This window comes from Aspergillus sydowii, assembly GCF_001890705.1.
Source record: "Aspergillus sydowii CBS 593.65 unplaced genomic scaffold ASPSYscaffold_3, whole genome shotgun sequence".
NCBI lineage: Eukaryota > Fungi > Ascomycota > Eurotiomycetes > Eurotiales > Aspergillaceae > Aspergillus > Aspergillus sydowii.
This window is the reverse complement of record NW_024467861.1, coordinates 481816-499313: the sequence shown is the minus strand read 5'-3', so window position 1 is coordinate 499313 and position 17498 is coordinate 481816. Positions and strand designations below refer to the sequence as shown.

Below are 17498 nucleotides of genomic sequence, written 5' to 3'. Positions count from 1 at the left end.
AAACTGAACGCGAACAGTGAGATGACAGTTTCCCTGCAAGGGCAGATCTGCAGACGAACATGCCCAGCCCTTGGCCTTGAAAAGTTTGTTATTTGTGCCGTCTCGCCCCACCAGGCGTATTCCTTCTCTTTTCTTTTCTTTCCTGGGCAGGGAATTGCGTTGGTTTTGGACTATTATTATTACATTTGCCCGATAAGGTTAGACTCTTCCAGAGGCTGTAAGAGCGTTGGGTTTCAAACCTACCAGGGCGGAGGCAGTAATCAGTAATCACTACAATCGCAAGGTTTTATAATTTTATTAAAAAGGAGGAGAATATTTATTAAAATGGAATCTAATGTACCATCACCGACATTGGGCAGCCTTCTCCCACTGTCGGGGTAGAATGTACCTGAATGAGATGAAATTATGCTTTGTCCTCCGTTCCCGTCTTGTGCGTATCGTAGAATCTACAACTGTTAATCCGCGTAATACATGAATAATGATACAGTGACATTATTTATTATTTACTTTATTTATATATAGACTATGAAAGATGCGTCGGCGACTGCTCCGTCAACCAAAACTCATCCGAATCATGCCGATGCACCATCGCAACCAACATGCCCAGCACCGCAAACTCCAGCTTCAGCTTGACGCTATACACCGTCGCTTTGAAAATCACATGGGTATAATAGTAATCCAAATACTGCAGAATCACCAGCACCAGATCCATCAGAATCACAACCACATTGATGACGAGCAGCTGGAGCAGGATCTTATGCCGCCGCTTGTCGTCGCTCGGGACGAGTCGGATGAGCTGCGTTGTGTAGTAGATGTACACGCCCGAGATGAAACACTCCTGGATGGTAAACCAGGTTATCTGGAACCGCTCCATGATGAAGTACGCCCGGACCCATGGTGAATGGGGGAGGTAGCTCGCGCCGACATTGAGTGTGATGGTCGGGAGACAGATCAGCACCACGCAGAAGAGAATCAGCCAGCGCAGGATCTGGAGAATGATCTTATGGGGTGAGATGAGGTGCAGGCGCGAGTAGAGCACGACCGACTGATTCGGGACCATGAGGATGAAGCCGAGGTTTTGCAGGAGCATGCTGACCCAGAGCGGCTTGCGGCCGAAGTACTGCAGGACGCCGCCGATGGAGGCCGGGATAACGCCGAGGAGGGCGGAGGTCATCATGGACCAGAAGTAGAGGCTGCGGTAGCGGTGGAAGGTGGAGGGGAGGTAGATGGCGAGCTCGAGGCCGTTATAGACGGCGATGGCGGAGAAGATGATGATGGCGACGTCGAGGGCTTCATTGATATTGTGGTCGCCCGCGTCTTCGGGGGATGAGGTGAAGGGCATGCTTGTGGACGGGCCGCGGCCGAACGCCCGAGCGATACATTCTCTGAGATGGGCGAGAGGCTGATGGAGGCAGCAGGGAGAGGGCTGATTTAAGAGATGATGGAGAAAAGATGGAGGAGATGGCGAGGAGAAGGGGAGAAGGGGAGAAGGGGAGATGGGGAGATGGGATTGGGAAGGTTAAGCTTCGGCTACCCCAGGATTGTCTGCGGTTAGCAGGGGCAGTACAGCCCAATCACCAGCATGAGGCATTTCCCTGAGACATTTCCTCGAAGGATTGCGAGCAGCGAAACAAGCGAATAAGTGGCGAGCCTACGCAGGTGGCACGGCAGCGATGGACAGCTGGTTGGCAGGACTGAACTCTATGCTGCCAATCCACGGATCCCTATTTCCCCCGTATTTCCCCGTATTCCCAGTCCGCAGACGATTTGGGTCCAATCGCGTGGGAAAAACGGGCCAACCAGTGAACGCTCTTCTCCACAGCTTGGGCGTCGGATTCTCTCCGCAGTCTCGGCGACGGTGGCGATGTTCACCAGTGGACTCTCTCCTCTGGAACTCATTTCCGACCGTCACCAAATTCACCACGACTGACGACTGCCGTGAACTGATGAAGGCCACAGTGGCCTGCTGCAAACGGAGGCTCGGCGCTGTCTTTCTGGGGCGGTTGGGATAGGCCTGTTCCAATTCTCAACGATACCCAAGGAGGCCGTAACTTTAGCCATGAGGGTTTCGCTGGTGTGGAAGAATTGCGGACAGAAAGAATACGACAGTTACCAGCGTTGCCCTGGCATATTCCTGTACAATGCCCTACGTATTCCCGTCTGTGGTGGCCGGAAGGTCGAGTATGTGGAGTTGAAATCGCGGTCTGGACTGGGGATATATATAGACAAGACTATGTTGTGGAAAAGTCTACTAAATCGATATAAAAAGAAGTGCATGGTTTTCGATTAGACACAGCTATGGAAGGCCTATTTATACCTCTACATTGACAGGCTAGCAATAAGCGAGCTTTTCTTGTGTAACTCTATGGTGAAGGCTTCTTTGAAGGTGCAAACGGTGAATTGTCGATCTTGCCAATTCGATATTGATGTAAACGGTGAAGTTCCCGCCTTCACCGGGATCGTCAATGTCGACATATGTGAACAGAATATACGCTTCCTATATAATTTCCTAGCTAGAATAAGAAGGGTAAGTGTCCTAGGGGTTGAGATATTATCTAGTCGAGGTATGATAGTATTTTGACTATCATGTCCTGTTCGGCCTATCAGGTTATATAGAGTAAACCTGCATGGATTATGGATGAAACGCGGGGATTGAACAAGCGCGAGAAATTGATGAACAATAACAGCTCAACGACAACTAAAAGATCAACTAAAAGATGGAGCGAGATTATTCGCCGTCGCTTCTCCCACCGTCTCCACGAACCCCACGAGCCCCTCATGGAGGAATCATTAGGTACCTCGCCGTGCCCCGGTTTACTTCTGCTATACTTTGTTTTCATACTCCTCATTGATACATACCTCATACCTCACTGATAAATACCTTGGATAGAACAACATGGCTTCCACCCCCCGCCCCTGCAGAGCAGAGCATCTCGGCTCTTTGCTCCGTCCAGCCAGCCTCCTAGAGCATGCAGACCCAACAACCCTCCGCAAGATCGAAGACGAGGAAATCTCAAAGATCGTCCATGAACAGCTAAAGATCGGACTCAAGGCCGTCACGGACGGCGAATACAGGCGTTCTCGTTCGTCCGCCACCACCACCATCTCACCTAAGATATTTGCAAATATCTAATTAACGACCTGGCAGTATTCTTCAGCACATTCTTCGACAACGTCTCCGGCTTCGAATCGGTCCCGACGGATGTCAGCGGTCTCGGTCTGCGCGAGTATCTCCCGGACGTCAAGTCGTTGTCGGCGTGGCAGTTTGCGCCGCGGACTGTAGTATTCTGTACGGGTAAGATTCAGCATAGTGGACAGAGCAGCACGCTCGACGAGTTCCGGTTCGTGCAGTCTGTCGTCGGAAGGGAGAATGTTAGCAATATTAAGGTCACTATTCCCGCGCCGAGCTGGTACCACTTTAGACATAAGGATGGCAGGGCGTACGCGAGCGGAGTTTATGAGAATGATAAGGAGTATCTCGATGATCTGGCAAGGGCGTTTCGGACGGAGCTGGGGCTGCTTTATGAGGCTGGGCTGAGACGGATTCAGGTTGATGATCCGCATCTTTCTTGTTTGTACCCTCGTCCTTTAAAGTAAAGTAAGAGAAACTGACGACCATGGATAGACCTCTGCTCCCCCCAGATCATCAAAGACTGGACCGCCGACCCTGAAAGCATCAAATCGCCCAACGAGCTGCTCGAAACGTACATAGCCTGGTACAATTCCTGTTTCCGAGACGTGCCCAGCGACACGGAAATTGGCATCCATATCTGTCGCGGGAACTATAACGAGGAGCGCTTCGTTTCGTCTGGTGGATATGATGCTATCGCCGAGCAACTCTTCCAGGATCTAAACGTGCATACCTTTTATCTCGAGTATGACACCGATCGCGCTGGTGGCTTTGAGCCGTTGAAGAAGTTACCCCTTGGTAAGAATGTGGTGCTGGGTCTTGTTTCGACGAAGAGGGTGGAGATTGAGGATATTGAGGTGCTGAGACGGCGGGTGTTTAAGGCTGCCGAGTTTATTGCCCAGGGCAATGGTGTTTCTGTGGATGAGGCCCTGGATAGACTCGGGGTGAGTCCGCAGTGTGGTTTTGCGAGCCACTCGAGGGAGAATAGGCTGTCTAGGGAGAATATGCTGGATAAGTTGAAGCTGGTTAGAGAGCTGGCGGATTCTATTTGGCCTGGTCAGGCTTAATCCCATGGCAGGGTATTGACTAAACATTATGTACCTGCACAGCTATAAAGACAGTAGTTCTATATTCTATCCAGATCAACAGGCCACCTCTCGCGAATAACCTTCCCATACCGCGTAAAAACAATCGGAATCGGCACAAACGCCAAAGCCAAAAACCCCAGCAACGAATTCCCCCATCCCAGCCCCAACGACTCAAACATCTTCGGTCCAGCCAGCGGCAACAACCCCCCAACCAGGGACCTCGTCGCCGTCAGCGTCGCATTCGCGGACGCCGCATACTTCGGATAGCAGTCAATCACATACGTCTGGATCGGAATGTACACTCCGATCATGGCAACCCCGAACGGGAACATCCCGATTATAGGGACGATCCAGTGGATATCGTAGTACACTGTCCAGCCGTACCAGAAGAAGGATATGGGCAGGATACTGGCGAAGAAGATCATCAGCGGCAGACGCATCTCGGGTTCGAAGCGGCCGTTGCGGGCGGTTAGCTTAAGCAGGATCTTATCGTTTGTGCTTGCTGTAAAGGCGATTCCGGCTATGAAGCCGATGCCGATGCCCAGGTAGGCGAGGCCGGAGAGACCGGCTGAGAAGCCGTATTTGGTTCGGAAGACGGAGGAGATGGTTGTGAAGAAGAGGTATAGGAGGCCGTACACCAGAGCCTATAGAGTCAGCAGGTATTCATCTTGGGTAGGTATGCGGTAGCCTCACCATGTAAGTAGACAGGAGGAGGACAATCGGCGACTTGACAAGCAAGACGAACGGCCTCATAAGACCAGACTTGAGAGCCTGCTTGACTCCGACAGGGCCTGCAGCTTTCTCCTCATCATACGCACTGCGCAAGTCCGTCCGCCCCGTCTCCTTGGCCAACTTCTCCATCTTCCACCGAATCAACACCGGCGCAAACGTCTCCTGATTAAACACTTCAATCAAACCCGCCATAACACCCCCAGCAATCAGCAGAACCCAAAACGCCCAGCGCCACCCAGCCTCCTGTCCAATAAACCCACCCGCGATCGGTCCCGCAACAGGCCCAATAAGCGGCCCAAGACCCCAGATCGCAGTGGCCTTTCCGCGCTGCTCGACGGGGAACAGGTCGGCGATGACGCCCGCGCCCAGGGTAATGCACCCCGCGCCGCCGATCCCCGCGAAGAATCGGCAGATTATTTCTGTTTCGATGTTCGGGGCGAGTGCGCATCCGATCTGCCAGACGACGAAGAACCAGTTTGCGCTGCTGAAGACGATGCGCCGGCCGTAGATTTCGCTTAGGGGGGCGAGGAAGCAGGGGCCAAACTATAAAGTATAAATATAAGTACAAAGCTGATGTATATAGGTTGTTTGAGACGTACCGTGTATCCTATTAGGAAGACACTAACAGTAAAGGATAGCAGTGTCTCGTTTGTTTCGCGAAAGTCAACTGCCATGAAGCCGACAGCGGGGGCGAACATGCTCGATGCAAGAGGGGATATGAATGTAAATGCGCTAATAAGGCCTAAAAGAGCCAGCTTCTTCCCTTCAGGGAAGTTTTGAGGGTTGTTGGGGTCATCTTGACCTTCCCAGCCGACAATTCCCCGGGAGAGGTCTGTTTCAGGGAAAGGGGAGGGTTTGTTTTCTGTCGATGACTGTGTCGGTTCCTCGGACGAGACCTGCTTTTCGAGGTCCTGTTTTTCTGACTGGGCATAGCTGTTGTTTCGTGGTGTAGTGCACTGGCTCAGGCTTTTTGAGCCTTGGGGCGTTGTTGATTCCATGGTGCATGTGCGTCAGAAGTTTAGAACTGTGTAGATGAGAGGACGGGATAGTATTTATATAGAAAAGTTTTATTAGGCAGAACAGATGACCCATACTGCTGGACATGGAGCCATCTCAATACCCATTAGTTAACGTATAGAACATTCTATATCGAACTATCGTCTTTCACATGCTTCGGAAATGCAAACGGGATCCCGAAGAAAAGGATCAGTGGGGCCGATAGAGCACGACGGACAGGCCGATGACAGCAGCCCATTGGGCCCAGCGCAGCTGCTAGAGAGTGACAGCAGATCTGAAGTGGATTTTCATAACTTGTGCGGATAGTTATGCCCCCGATCAACCGGCCACGCCGTTAATGTGGGCAGGCCCGAGTCTTGGCCGAGTGGCGCGATTCCGGTATGCCGAGGCCGCACAGCCCTACAGCATAAGCACATGCTATTCATCGTCCTTATGATCAGGTAGTGGGAATAGTTTTACATAACTCGCCAAGCGGAATATATTCATCGTCCTCGAGCTTTGCATCTGAACAGGCAAGCAAGGAACTTTGTAATACAAACCTATGATGTAGGGGGATTGGCACCCACGGTACACTCCAGGGCTAGATCGCATTGTAAGCGAACCAAGGATAGTTGTACCCTCTTCCATTACTTAGATAAAGCGACCGCCTACTACATGATGTGGACTGAGTCATACGTCAGCCACGCTGTGCTGGTGCACAATCACATGTAAATGCCATTTTTATATATTGTCATACTCCTATCCTTTGGTGGAGATACTAAAACATTGTGGAAACATCTACAAAGTCAGCTTGGGAAGAGTGCTTGAACGAGCCTTTTTTGCATGACCATATCTTCAATACTTCGTTTACTGTGCAAACGGATAACAAAGATTTGTCGAGTCTTGATTGTAGTGGGCTTGGGTAAGAATGGCTTGTTTGTCACCAGAGTGACCCTTGACATATATGTCCACCAGCCAGGCCCATCCAGCTGGTTACTCATATAATGTAGCCAATCTCTTTAGTTCGTTTTCTCGCAATCCATCCGCATTATTAGTATTGCCCAATTACTGGACCCCTGCGCAGCACAAGCCAAGCTTAGGAGACACGCGGTAGACAGAATCCACTTCATTGTCCAAATACCCACGCGTATACGCTATTCATCAAAAGGGCGATCCAGACCCCTTCCAAAATTAATTTCCCGGGAATTGCCGGCGTGATCCTTCCGGTAAATTGGGGCCACTGAAATCCCATGACAGAGATCTGAAAAGAGTGCGAGGGAGCCAATGAAATACATTATATGGGTTGTATCATGTGCAGGATCATGGTACTATTTGACTATTGCTGTGGATACCACTGCAGCGATCGAGCTCAATGGGAAAGATATCAGAGTGGCATGAAGCCTTTGCACAACATGCGATGGTATCGCTAAAGTCGAAACTATGGATATAATATTAGGCATACATTGCTCTTCGAAATAGACATTTCTTGATGTCTAACACTTCAGTGACTCTACTTACTCTGACTTGTACAAACTGGTATTAATTGTATAGAATATTGCCGCCGATATTGACCTGCCACATTAGAGGCCGTTTTTAAAAACATCGAAGCAGGCTGCAATAGACAGCTGTTTAACTTTTGAGTAAATACCAAACTCATCCAAAACACTGCACCCGGTAGCCCTCTCAAAGCCTTCCTTATTTGCCAATCCAGATTAATGCTGCGCGCCGTCGACACATAGGTTCGACTGGAATAACCTAGCAGCACTCGCGGACAGAAGCTCATACAACAGGCATCCACCAAGGAATCTACGCCACTAACCACCGCTGGCCTGTTCGACCCTGGACCGACATCATATCTGGAATACGCCAGTTTCGCTGTTCGATCTCCCCAAGCCGGGCTCTGTGCCTGCCGCCTGTCTGGGCTCCGCCAGAGAAATCAATGCTCTCCAGCGCAAGGAAGCGAGTCTTCCGTAAAAAGATATCGTCTTTACGAGGGGGTGACCTTGTAGCCGTTCTGAAAATCATTTCGATGTGAATAGGTTTTCATAGGCAGTGTGCATATGTTTGTTGACTGATAGCCACGGTTTCCGTTTTGGTTCGGAACTCCGACCCGATCGATGGCTCTCCAACCGCCCGGAACTTTTTAAGATCTGGTCTCGCAGCACATTGAGTTACCTCCTTGTACATCTACGCAGAAAAGAGGCGCTTCTGGATTTTTACTCCGTTCCCAAGGTACGCAAGTCATGGGCCTCCAATGTCGGAATGCTAACAGCGCGAATCAAGTTCGATCAACGATGGAATTACCACCAGGCATGACGCATCCAGAACAAGACGCAGGCTACACTGTCCAATGCGGCCGCCTCAAATGGCTTTCCCTGGCCCCGGGTGTCCGCATCAAGATCATAAAACTTGTTCCTGAGACTGGAGAGTACACTATCATGGTCCATGCAGAGCCTGGCGGACTACTTCCCCGACACCGGCACGTAGAAAGTGCGGAGATATATGTGCTAAAGGGTAGCGGCGCTCATCCTCAGACTGGACACTTCTCGCCTGGCGACTATGTGTCGGAGCATAAGGGAGCCGTTCACGATCCGCTGCCCTTCGAACATGAGACAGAACTTTTGATGATTAGCAGGGGGCCGTCAGTCTTTTTGGCCGACGATGGGTCGGATTTGTATACAATGGATGTGGAAATGCTCCAGCGTATGGTCGACGCTGAAGTCTAGCCAAATGTTTATTTCTCATCATGTACACACCTCGAGACCTCTACAGACGGGATCGTCACCTAATCTCTTTGTTAGAGGGAGCATTGAAGAATACCTGAACAAGATAATGTTTATCATCTAGGCTGACCTATCCCCGCAATCACCCAATGTTGATCAAATGAACTCTTGGTCCTTGAGCACTCGAAGCAAGACGAACGATGTTCTATGCAAGGCAGTTTAACTATATATCATTTACTATACCATAAGGTTTTGCTGCCTGGATATTCACAGTTTAGACTCTTTCCGCAGTTGCATTAGTTGTTAGGTTTCCTCTCTGAGAGTACAAAGACGAATGTCCCACGATATAAAGTCAAATCCCTTCCCCACGCCAACCTTTTTTACCATCTGCAATCTTCATAATGCCAGACATGTCTACCCAGGATTCCTGGCGCGACCTCCTGGACGACCACCTGAACGAACGCCTCCAAAGATTCGAAACACCCAGACACGAATCCACCATCGCAACAGTTGAAAAAAAGGAAAAAGAAAGGCAAACCGAGAAAGGCCGCCCCCTCCCGCGCCTCCGCGTTTATGGACTGCGCGGGTTCTTCCGGGATCCCAGAGACGATGTGGAGGACAGCGAGATTACAGCTTGGGATGTGATAGAGAAGAGTATCAGGGTGAAGCCTAATGGCGCAATGGAGAGTCAGAACTGGGAGCACGCGGTAACGAGGTATTTTGCGAGCCATTCGTCTCTCGCTAGAGGTATGTAGCCTGACATCCTCTACCTTGGACATAGATTGATGGATCCAGGTACTTTTAAAGCTGCTCCGCTCGGCCGTCCAATGCAAGACATATCCCCCGAGCGAGAGATACACCAGGGCCAGGCTGTCACTGATGTAAATGACGCCGTGGCGCGAAGGAATTTCCGAGTGGTTGTCATTATACCTTGGAAGGTTGAACAGCTGGATTTGTCGGATAGGGACTGCCTGCGCAGGCGAAAGTGGACTCTTCAAGGCTCATCGTGGTGGGTTCACACGGAGCTGTACCCATAGATTACTTTTGCTTATTTATTCTAGTAGACCTTGAGCCTTATAATGGATTTTCCCCGCACTCTGGGCGTCGGGTCATTCATACACCGCAGTTGCCACCAGACTGATGCAATGCCTAGCATTTCTTAACCTCCTCCCGCCATTACCCCGCCTGACAAGCAAGCCGGTGGTTGCAGCTACTTAAACAACGATGCCTGACACCCTACTTGACGAGATGGCCATCAAGGCCCTGGTCGTAGAGGAGAGATACTGCCGGGACTCTGGCCAGTTTCAAGCCCTCCGGGGCTGCTACCATCCAGATGCATCGAAAACATTCATCGACATTACCTGGTGAGTCTACGTGGGGCACACTTAAATCTCATCGCAATCTAAGAATGAGTATCAGGTATCAAGGCGACATCGACGGCTTCGTCGCAGAGTCTAGAAATATGGCAGAGCAAGGATCGAGTTCTATCCATACAATAAACCCAGTCCAGATCACACTCAATGGCGACAAGGCGTTCTCAGTATCGGTCGGCAGCATTATCTCCCGGTTCTCCAAAGACGAGACAGACTATGATCTTGTCTCGCAGTGCCGGTTTCTGTCCCGGCTGGAAAGGGTGGGCGATGACGCTAGAAGGGGTTGGAAGATGTTGAGTATGGAGGTCATTTACGTCCATGATGCGATCACGCCGGCGGTTCCGGAGGAGCTTAGTGAGGACGTTTACAGTGTTATTGCTGAGGGGAGAGCGCCGCGAGAGAGTTACAGGGGCCTTGCATATGTTCTCGGGGAGATGGGATACCAAGTCAAAGACACTCTTCCAGGCACAGACGATCAGAGTAGTGTTGAGGCAGTGCTGCAGCGGAATCAGTCCTGGCTTTACAAATAACTGAATACACTTTCTGGATTATTTGAATAGACCCCGCATTGTGGGTTCTGTGATGTGACAACAAAGTGCCCAGATTTCATCCCCAAAAGCCGTACTTTACATTCTAACTACAGCAGTTACCTAGGTTTGAGTGCGGGGATATACGTGCATCGGAAAGGCAGAGGCCAGCTTTCCAACGTGCCGTGCCCCGTCAGCAGTAATCACTGATATTTACTATTCATCATGTCTTCCTTACGCGCCGTGGAGGCCGTCGCCAGCGCAAGACTTCTCAAGAGGAACGGGACTGCTCTGTTTGTTCGCAGTCCTTCAAAAAGGCCGAGCATCTCGCCCGGCACTTTCGGTCCTCTGGAAATATAGAATTCCCCGAAAATCATATCCAAGTGCTGCGTTCCAGGCCTTTCCGGTTCGCAACGGAGACATGGTGAATACCAAGAGCTCGCTGCAGGGATTTCTAAGAGACTGGGGGTTATGGGCCATCCAGCTGAACCCTAAGTGGAAGCACAAGCTCGAGCAGGGATCAAGAACCGAAGGCCCTGTTAAATATGGTCACAGGCCTGGTCTTCCATTTCTTCCGGACTTTAACGGTGGCATTTGCTTCCCTCAAACTTACTGCGCCGCAGTAGCAGATGCTAATTGCATTGTTCGGTTCACGGACGATGTTATATTTGCTGCGAGCAAGAAGAAGCTATTCCAAGTTGTTGTTCTGTTGCAGGATACTCAAACACTGTCGTCTGTTCTAAGTGATCTGGCCGAGGTGAAGCAGGACTGTGTGAGTCTCCTGTCATACCGAGAGGCCACAATATTTGCCTCTCGGTCATGTTTCAAGGGAACTGATGACATGTCCTTCAAATCTATGGATGACAGGGTCTATCATCCAGCTACTGCAGAAGAGTTTGGGCGCTCGAACCTCTGTCACAACCGACCCCATCCACGAGGATATGATGAGAATCATATGTGGGAATACTGCACAGGGAAGCCATACATTATCTTGAGGCTTGACAGATTCGTCTTTGCCATGTGCAGTACAGCTGGTGAATTGGAAATAGCCGCGAAAGAGCTGGAGGAGATGCTTTCTTGACTGGCCTAGTGTACCAATTTTGCTAGGTCTCGTACAGGGACCTAGGCAGGCCCTATCGCCGTTGTATTCACATTTTCTCATTCGTCCTACTTTAGTGCATCAAATACAATGCAGATATATATCCGTGGCTGGCACAGTCATGTGATGCTGAGGCTGTGCTTCGAATGTGTTTATTTTCTTCTTCCCAGAATTCTCTTCTACTTTCATCAGTGAGGATGCCGGAACCTGAGACTCGCCCACTTCACGCACCGGAGCTTCCTGATGGCACAAAGCGAGAGATCGACTTTCTGGATTCAACTTTCTTCAAGACTCCCGGCCAGCAGCTGCCAACTCCAGCACAAGTCAGGGCGCTGTCAACAGGCGTGTCAACCAGAGCTCAGCCGACACCAGTCATCTTCAGAAACCTAAACTTGTTGATCAAGTTTGGTCCCCACGTCACCGTTGAAGAAGCTCAGTGTCTTTGGATGGTTCGACAGGCCTTTCAAGGCAGCGTTCCCGTTCCCCAACTTTTCGGATGGCGCGTAGATGATGAAGAATATGTATTCATCTATATGGAGCTCATCGAAGGGCAGACGCTACTTGATGGATGGGATGATATCAATAATACAGACAGAGAGGTAATGCGGAATCAATTACGTGAAATTGTCAAATGTCTACGTCAACCCAACAAGTACATTGGTACGCCCTGTCTGTGGATTCAATGTTAATGCCTGTATTAACTACTCTTTCTAGGATCTATTAACCGCCAGAAAATTCCTGATTATGTCTTCGACTCAATGAAAGAAGCCGGGCCATTCCCCAATATAAAAGAATTCAACGACTGGTTCTCCGCCCTGCCGCAAAGGCGGCTGGCAGAGTCCATGAAATTCAAGGATCCTTACAGACAGTACCTACCTGATGATGGGGACATTGTATTCACACACGCCGATCTTCACCGAGGTAATATCATGATATCCTCGACTCCGCCCTTTCGAGTTATTGCCATCGTCGACTGGGGCCAGGCAGGCTGGTATCCTGACTACTGGGAGTACTGTAAGGCGCTCTATACCTGCTCTTACGAGAGTGAATGGCGTCGGGACTGGATTGACCATTTCCTACATCCACGTCTGCAGGAGTGTGATGTCTTTGATGAATACACCATGGCGATTGGTGCTGTTTGAAATGGCAACACCTTTCACCTCTTTTAGGTAGTTAAAGTTAAATTACCTCATAATTATGCAGCCTATCCATGATGAGTTCCTGAAATGGATATATTCTAGTGGTGGGGTGATGTGGTCATACAGCCGCCGGCTGCCTGGAGTTAATGGATATCAACCTCCATAGGCTACCATGCCACTGCTACCCATTCATATACTGGAAGTCCGGCTATTAGTTAGATGCAACGGCCCCTACCAAGGTACTGGGTTATAAAGAACACATCTTTCGACCTGAACGTGAAGCATACGAGTCGGATTTCCTACTCTGCTACTAGTCCTCCACATCAGCTAAATGGACAGGGACGAAATGCCACCTCGCACCATTTCTCTCGTCTCATATCGCGGCACTCCATCTCAGCGTGCACACTTTGGTATCTTCGTTCCCTCGGCGGCTAACCAAGGAGTTGGCACCCTTATCCAGGTCCTTGGTGCACCCATGGTCGGATACAGCCTGGAGTTCAAACGAAACTACTGTCCTGACCTCGACGCAGAGGCGAAATCCATATTCCCACTTGGTCAGGTCGATTCCGCTTACCTTGTTGACTCCAACTCCCCAGCTAAGGAGTTCGTTGACACTACGCCTAACGGCAATATTGAGATTGCTGCGGGTGAGGTGCAACCTCCGGGAATCAGTGAGAACTTCATGGCACCAGTTAATGATGTGAGAGCCCTTTTATGAACCATTGATCGATCGACTGCTTATATAGAGTTTGTTTAGACAACCAACAAGAGATGTCAGGAGTGGACTATGGAGTTTGTTCGCCACCTCGTTGCGAAAGGTATTATCGGAGAAGAGGCCATTCAAATTGTCCAGTCCAAGCGTGATCCTCCGACTCATGGAATTGGTCTACGGCCTGTTGGACAACGTCGAGTGTTGGAAGTATTTTACTTTCTTGGCTATCTATACTGGTGGCAGTTCAGTCTTGGTCCCGGTCTCGGCTAACCACACTTCTATCACGGACGAGCCTTGGGACATGCACGAATATAGAAAGCCAAGTCGTCTGTGATGTAATCACTGATTCATCAGCTAGTCAAACACTTCCTCTCCTCATTTTCTTCTTTTCTTTCAAAAATAATGAAAATGTCGCGGACTGTAGAAACGACCCTTGCTATAAATCACCATGGCCACTAACAACACCCAAACACTACGATTCACTGCAGACGGTGTATTCAAGATCTCAGTCTTCTCAGACCTCCACTATGGCGAATGTTAGCCCATCGCACATCTCTATCAATATTTGCAAACTCTTCTAACAAACTCACCAGCCGAAGCCACATTCGGCCCCGAGAACGACGCTCACACAAGCAACGTCATGACCTCAATACTGAATGCCGAAAGCCCCCAGCTTGTAGTGCTAACCGGGGACCTAATCACTGGCGAACAAACCAACCGGTCTAACTCCAGCTTATACGTCGACCGGATTGTAGCTCCGCTGATGGAGCAGGATATTCCCTGGGCTTCTGTGTATGGGAACCATGACAGCACGATGAATTTATGTCCGCAGGATGTCTTTGATAGGGAAATGAACAGCAGTCAGGATAGTCTTACGCAGAGGATGGTTTCTGATCCTGCGGCTGGATATACGAATTACTTCCTGCCTGTGTTTCCGCATAATGAGTCAGTGGATGTGCCGGAGGTGATATTGTGGTTTTTTGATTCCAGGGGTGGGACTTGGTGTCCGGATGACGAGGATAGATCTGGTACACGGCCGGATTGGGTTGACCAGTCGGTAAGTTGCTACTTATCTTCTGTATAATGTGCATCTTTATTGATGAATATTGACTTAAAGGTAATCGAATGGTTCAATGGGACGCGTTCAGAGCTCATGAACCGATATGGTAGGGCGATACCATCACTGGCTTTCTTCCACATACCTACATATGCAGCACGGGCATTCCAGAATGCTGGCGTGGACGGTCGCACTGAACCGGGGATTAATGACGATGTACCAGTTAAACAGCAGGGGTACTTATGGGATAGCGACAATTACATGGGGCAAGATATCCCCTTCATGCAGGCATTGCTGGCGACAGAAGGGTTGATTGCTTCGTTTAGCGGCCACGACCATGGGAACGATTGGTAAGACAATATCCTGTATATCTTTCCTCTATTCTCAGATTATATGTTAACCATCGTTTAGGTGTTTTAACTGGAATGAGAGACTGTCTAATATGGACCTCGAAGGCAACGGGCTCATTATGTGTTATGCCCGGCGAACAGGGTATGGCGGATATGGGGAGTGGGCTCGCGGTGGGCGCCAGATACTCCTGCGTGAAAACGTCAGTGAAAGGCCTGTTGAAACTTGGGTACGATTAGAGGATGAAACGGTGAGTGGGCGAGTGACTCTCAACTCGACCTTTGGGCGTGATCTATATGTACGGGCGAGTCGGGAAACAAGAATCGCACCAGGGGAGCATTTACTCTCTATTTACCTATGGATACTTTTGCTGGTGAGCTTGATCCAGGTATAAAGTATACTATTCGTTGTTCTCGCTGCCAGGATGGTTATTGTACACTTGGAACTTGTTGTTGTTCAGCCGGGTACCTATATATATTTCCACATGGCACGATCGATAAAACTCATCAAATCGGACCAGAGTCTGTATATATACCTAAGTATCATCCAGCAAACCGACTCCTCTTCCTGAGCCTCTCCCCACACAAATACAAAACCCAAATCCCCAAAACACACGGCACAGTCAAAGCCCCAATAAGGCTCGTCCCACCCTCAACCCCCAAATGCGCATACAACGGCCCAGACCACAACACAGCAGCGAATGCAAGAGTCGAGCGCGCAAAGTCATTCATGGCAAACAGACTGGCAGAGTAATGAGGGTACGCTACCGCCATGTACGCGAACATGCACTGCATTAGTGTAACCACGCCGGCCATGATTAGGATGAAGCCGACCGTCGGGACTGTCCAGTGGATTTCATCACGCGAGGTCCAAGCGAAGAGGTACATTCCGGCTGGGACAAAGGGCGCGATGAAGAGGGCTGGGATGAGGCGTCGCTCGGGGGGTGGGAGGGTGCTCTTTCGGATGGGCTTGGCGATGGCGTGGTGGATGAAGAGGAAATAAAAGGGCATTATGAAGAAAGCCGCTATGATTGCGGCTAAGAATACTAGGCCCATGTGCGCGATATCCATGTGGTAGATTTGCTGGTAGACGAGAGGGAAGACCTCGAAGAAGGAGTAGAAGATGGCGTAGACGAGGGCTGTATAGACTGTTGTGAATAGGATGGCTGGATCCAGGGCGTTGATCTCCCAGGGAACTATCAGCGCGTTATTGACGATGGTTTGAAATGAGTATCTGCTGCTGTCCAGCTCGGATGGTGCCCTGAAGGAATCGTTTCCAGTGAGTTGTCGCAGACGTGCAGCACGGCCGTGTAAAATAGCAGGGCCGAATGTCTCTGGGAGAAACAACTGAACAGATAAATGGTCAGAATATGCATAATACAGGTCAGAAAGACATACCAGCAATATAAGACATGGTGCCGCTCCCCAAAGAACCACCCACATAGACCACCTCCAGTCATACGCCGTGACACTGAACCCGGCTATACAAGGCGCTACTGCCGGCGCAGCAACAGCAAATGTGCCCCAGATCCAAATCCCATACGGAATCTTTACCACGTCAGTGATATCCGTTAGCGAAGCAGCCCCGGTAGCCAAACAAGGCGAGCCAAAGAAGCCCTGAAAAAACCGCAACACCAGGAAACCGCCAGCACTATCAACCGCCACTGCAAGGCCACTGACGAGAACAAAGAGTGCGAGGGATATTGTGTATGGTGGATTCCGGCCGATAGCTGGGATTTCAGAGAGCGGACTTAGCAGCAGGGCCCCGAGTCCATATCCTAGAAGAACAAGGGCTAGACCAAGGGAGCCTTGTGCTTTGGAGAGCCCGTATATAGCCTCGAACTGCGGCTGGGCGGAAGAGAATATTGAAGAGGCCATGTAGACGACAAAGGTATAGAAATTGATTTGGAAATAGACCATGAACTTAGCCCACCATGGCCAGCAGTGCGGATTCGCGGGGTCTGTGGTATCATCCCATGTTACAAGGATCGTCCTGTCTTCGGTCCGTTCAGGGTCGACAGTCCAATGCTCGTCCTTGCTGGGTATTTCTTGCTGTGTCCTTTGAACTGACTCTCGGGAGACACCTATCGATGAATAGCGTTCAGGAAGAACGTACCCTGACTTCTCCTCTGGGAACCGAAAGAGGCGCCCTCTTGAGATCCAGCGCCCCAGCGTCCCAAAGGCAGTGCTGGGGAGAAGTCGAAATATGGTATTGGTCATAGCGATTCAAGGCTGTGCTGGATGAAAGGGTCTGAGTGGTAGGGAAACCATAAATTGAGGCCTGGGCCGTATATGAGTACCACTACGTAAATCCTTCCAGCGACATACTCTTGGTTATCATTGTCCTGGCTGATGCCAGGTGTGAACTATTGATGCTAGTGGCATGAATTGGTATTAGCGCTGCAGGTGCACGGTGCATCCTGCGTGATCATCGATCGATCATCGCAGATCTGGAGCCAGGAATGTACGAGATCGCCTCGGTAATATATTACACGGCTAGGACTGTTGTAATATTCTTTGGCAGATGAGAGGGCAGAGGCTTGTGTAATACTTGGAGAAGCCTAGGTCCAGCATT

The 17498-nt window shown here is 50.0% G+C and overlaps 11 protein-coding genes across 11 annotated transcripts; 8 read left to right on the top strand and 3 right to left on the bottom strand.

The window, feature by feature from the left end:
• Nucleotides 1-479: 479 nt before the first annotated feature.
• Nucleotides 480-1744, bottom strand: ASPSYDRAFT_42240 (uncharacterized protein). The gene has a single exon (XM_040846437.1). It carries the CDS (start codon nt 1340-1342, stop codon nt 524-526), a length of 819 nt encoding a protein of 272 aa, XP_040704306.1. The 5' UTR covers nt 1343-1744; the 3' UTR covers nt 480-523.
• Nucleotides 1745-2896: 1152 nt separating this feature from the next.
• Nucleotides 2897-4197, top strand: ASPSYDRAFT_147181 (cobalamin-independent methionine synthase II family protein; the record flags this gene model as incomplete). The annotated part of the gene is made up of 3 exons (XM_040841690.1): nt 2897-3083; nt 3149-3571; nt 3626-4197. 3 exons carry the CDS (start codon nt 2897-2899, stop codon nt 4195-4197), a joined length of 1182 nt encoding a protein of 393 aa, XP_040704305.1.
• On the bottom strand, nt 3982-6031 carry ASPSYDRAFT_66432 (MFS transporter). Its single transcript, XM_040850363.1, has 3 exons — nt 5550-6031; nt 4912-5493; nt 3982-4862 (listed from the first exon to the last, which is right to left on the bottom strand). The coding sequence occupies exons 1-3, from the start codon at nt 5946-5948 to the stop codon at nt 4257-4259; spliced, it is 1587 nt and encodes a 528-aa protein (XP_040704304.1). The 5' UTR covers nt 5949-6031; the 3' UTR covers nt 3982-4256.
• A 2093-nt stretch (nt 6032-8124) lies between these two features.
• On the top strand, nt 8125-9031 carry ASPSYDRAFT_42236 (uncharacterized protein). The gene is made up of 2 exons (XM_040846436.1): nt 8125-8178; nt 8230-9031. Exon 2 carries the CDS (start codon nt 8241-8243, stop codon nt 8670-8672), a length of 432 nt encoding a protein of 143 aa, XP_040704303.1. The 5' UTR covers nt 8125-8178; nt 8230-8240; the 3' UTR covers nt 8673-9031.
• Nucleotides 9032-9070: 39 nt separating this feature from the next.
• Nucleotides 9071-9706, top strand: ASPSYDRAFT_87084 (uncharacterized protein; the record flags this gene model as incomplete). The annotated part of the gene is made up of 2 exons (XM_040851778.1): nt 9071-9416; nt 9465-9706. 2 exons carry the CDS (start codon nt 9071-9073, stop codon nt 9704-9706), a joined length of 588 nt encoding a protein of 195 aa, XP_040704302.1.
• A 127-nt stretch (nt 9707-9833) lies between these two features.
• ASPSYDRAFT_42235 (nuclear transport factor 2 family protein) lies at nt 9834-10822 on the top strand. The gene is made up of 2 exons (XM_040846435.1): nt 9834-10033; nt 10089-10822. The coding sequence occupies exons 1-2, from the start codon at nt 9894-9896 to the stop codon at nt 10570-10572; spliced, it is 624 nt and encodes a 207-aa protein (XP_040704301.1). The 5' UTR covers nt 9834-9893; the 3' UTR covers nt 10573-10822.
• On the top strand, nt 10782-11732 carry ASPSYDRAFT_736991 (uncharacterized protein). Its single transcript, XM_040850721.1, has one exon. The coding sequence runs from the start codon at nt 10991-10993 to the stop codon at nt 11648-11650; it is 660 nt and encodes a 219-aa protein (XP_040704300.1). The 5' UTR covers nt 10782-10990; the 3' UTR covers nt 11651-11732.
• A 133-nt stretch (nt 11733-11865) lies between these two features.
• On the top strand, nt 11866-12810 carry ASPSYDRAFT_148244 (uncharacterized protein; the record flags this gene model as incomplete). Its single annotated transcript, XM_040841796.1, has 2 exons — nt 11866-12328; nt 12383-12810. The coding sequence occupies 2 exons, from the start codon at nt 11866-11868 to the stop codon at nt 12808-12810; spliced, it is 891 nt and encodes a 296-aa protein (XP_040704299.1).
• Nucleotides 12811-13153: 343 nt separating this feature from the next.
• Nucleotides 13154-13789, top strand: ASPSYDRAFT_87080 (uncharacterized protein; the record flags this gene model as incomplete). The annotated part of the gene is made up of 2 exons (XM_040851777.1): nt 13154-13507; nt 13565-13789. 2 exons carry the CDS (start codon nt 13154-13156, stop codon nt 13787-13789), a joined length of 579 nt encoding a protein of 192 aa, XP_040704298.1.
• A 178-nt stretch (nt 13790-13967) lies between these two features.
• On the top strand, nt 13968-15318 carry ASPSYDRAFT_87079 (metallophosphoesterase family protein; the record flags this gene model as incomplete). The annotated part of the gene is made up of 4 exons (XM_040851776.1): nt 13968-14055; nt 14113-14576; nt 14637-14926; nt 14988-15318. The coding sequence occupies 4 exons, from the start codon at nt 13968-13970 to the stop codon at nt 15316-15318; spliced, it is 1173 nt and encodes a 390-aa protein (XP_040704297.1).
• On the bottom strand, nt 15090-17171 carry ASPSYDRAFT_173171 (uncharacterized protein). Its single transcript, XM_040843436.1, has 2 exons — nt 16322-17171; nt 15090-16270 (listed from the first exon to the last, which is right to left on the bottom strand). The coding sequence occupies exons 1-2, from the start codon at nt 17141-17143 to the stop codon at nt 15467-15469; spliced, it is 1626 nt and encodes a 541-aa protein (XP_040704296.1). The 5' UTR covers nt 17144-17171; the 3' UTR covers nt 15090-15466.
• Nucleotides 17172-17498: the final 327 nt, after the last annotated feature.

What these genes read in the sequence shown, in the direction of transcription:
- ASPSYDRAFT_42240 (XM_040846437.1), bottom strand. Translation starts at nt 1,342, where the DNA reads ATGCCCTTCACCTCATCCCCCGAAGACGCGGGCGACCACAATATCAAT.
- ASPSYDRAFT_66432 (XM_040850363.1), bottom strand. Translation starts at nt 5,948, where the DNA reads ATGGAATCAACAACGCCCCAAGGCTCAAAAAGCCTGAGCCAGTGCACT. An exon ending in TCTTCCTAATAGGATACACG is followed by an intron (nt 5,494 to 5,549) that starts GTACGTCTCAAA and finishes TATACTTTATAG; the next exon opens with TTTGGCCCCTGCTTCCTCGC. An exon ending in TCCTCCTGTCTACTTACATG is followed by an intron (nt 4,863 to 4,911) that starts GTGAGGCTACCG and finishes CTGACTCTATAG; the next exon opens with GCTCTGGTGTACGGCCTCCT.
- ASPSYDRAFT_42236 (XM_040846436.1), top strand. Translation starts at nt 8,241, where the DNA reads ATGGAATTACCACCAGGCATGACGCATCCAGAACAAGACGCAGGCTAC.
- ASPSYDRAFT_42235 (XM_040846435.1), top strand. Translation starts at nt 9,894, where the DNA reads ATGCCTGACACCCTACTTGACGAGATGGCCATCAAGGCCCTGGTCGTA. An exon ending in ACATTCATCGACATTACCTG is followed by an intron (nt 10,034 to 10,088) that starts GTGAGTCTACGT and finishes AATGAGTATCAG; the next exon opens with GTATCAAGGCGACATCGACG.
- ASPSYDRAFT_736991 (XM_040850721.1), top strand. Translation starts at nt 10,991, where the DNA reads ATGGTGAATACCAAGAGCTCGCTGCAGGGATTTCTAAGAGACTGGGGG.
- ASPSYDRAFT_173171 (XM_040843436.1), bottom strand. Translation starts at nt 17,143, where the DNA reads ATGACCAATACCATATTTCGACTTCTCCCCAGCACTGCCTTTGGGACG. An exon ending in CACCATGTCTTATATTGCTG is followed by an intron (nt 16,271 to 16,321) that starts GTATGTCTTTCT and finishes TTATCTGTTCAG; the next exon opens with TTGTTTCTCCCAGAGACATT.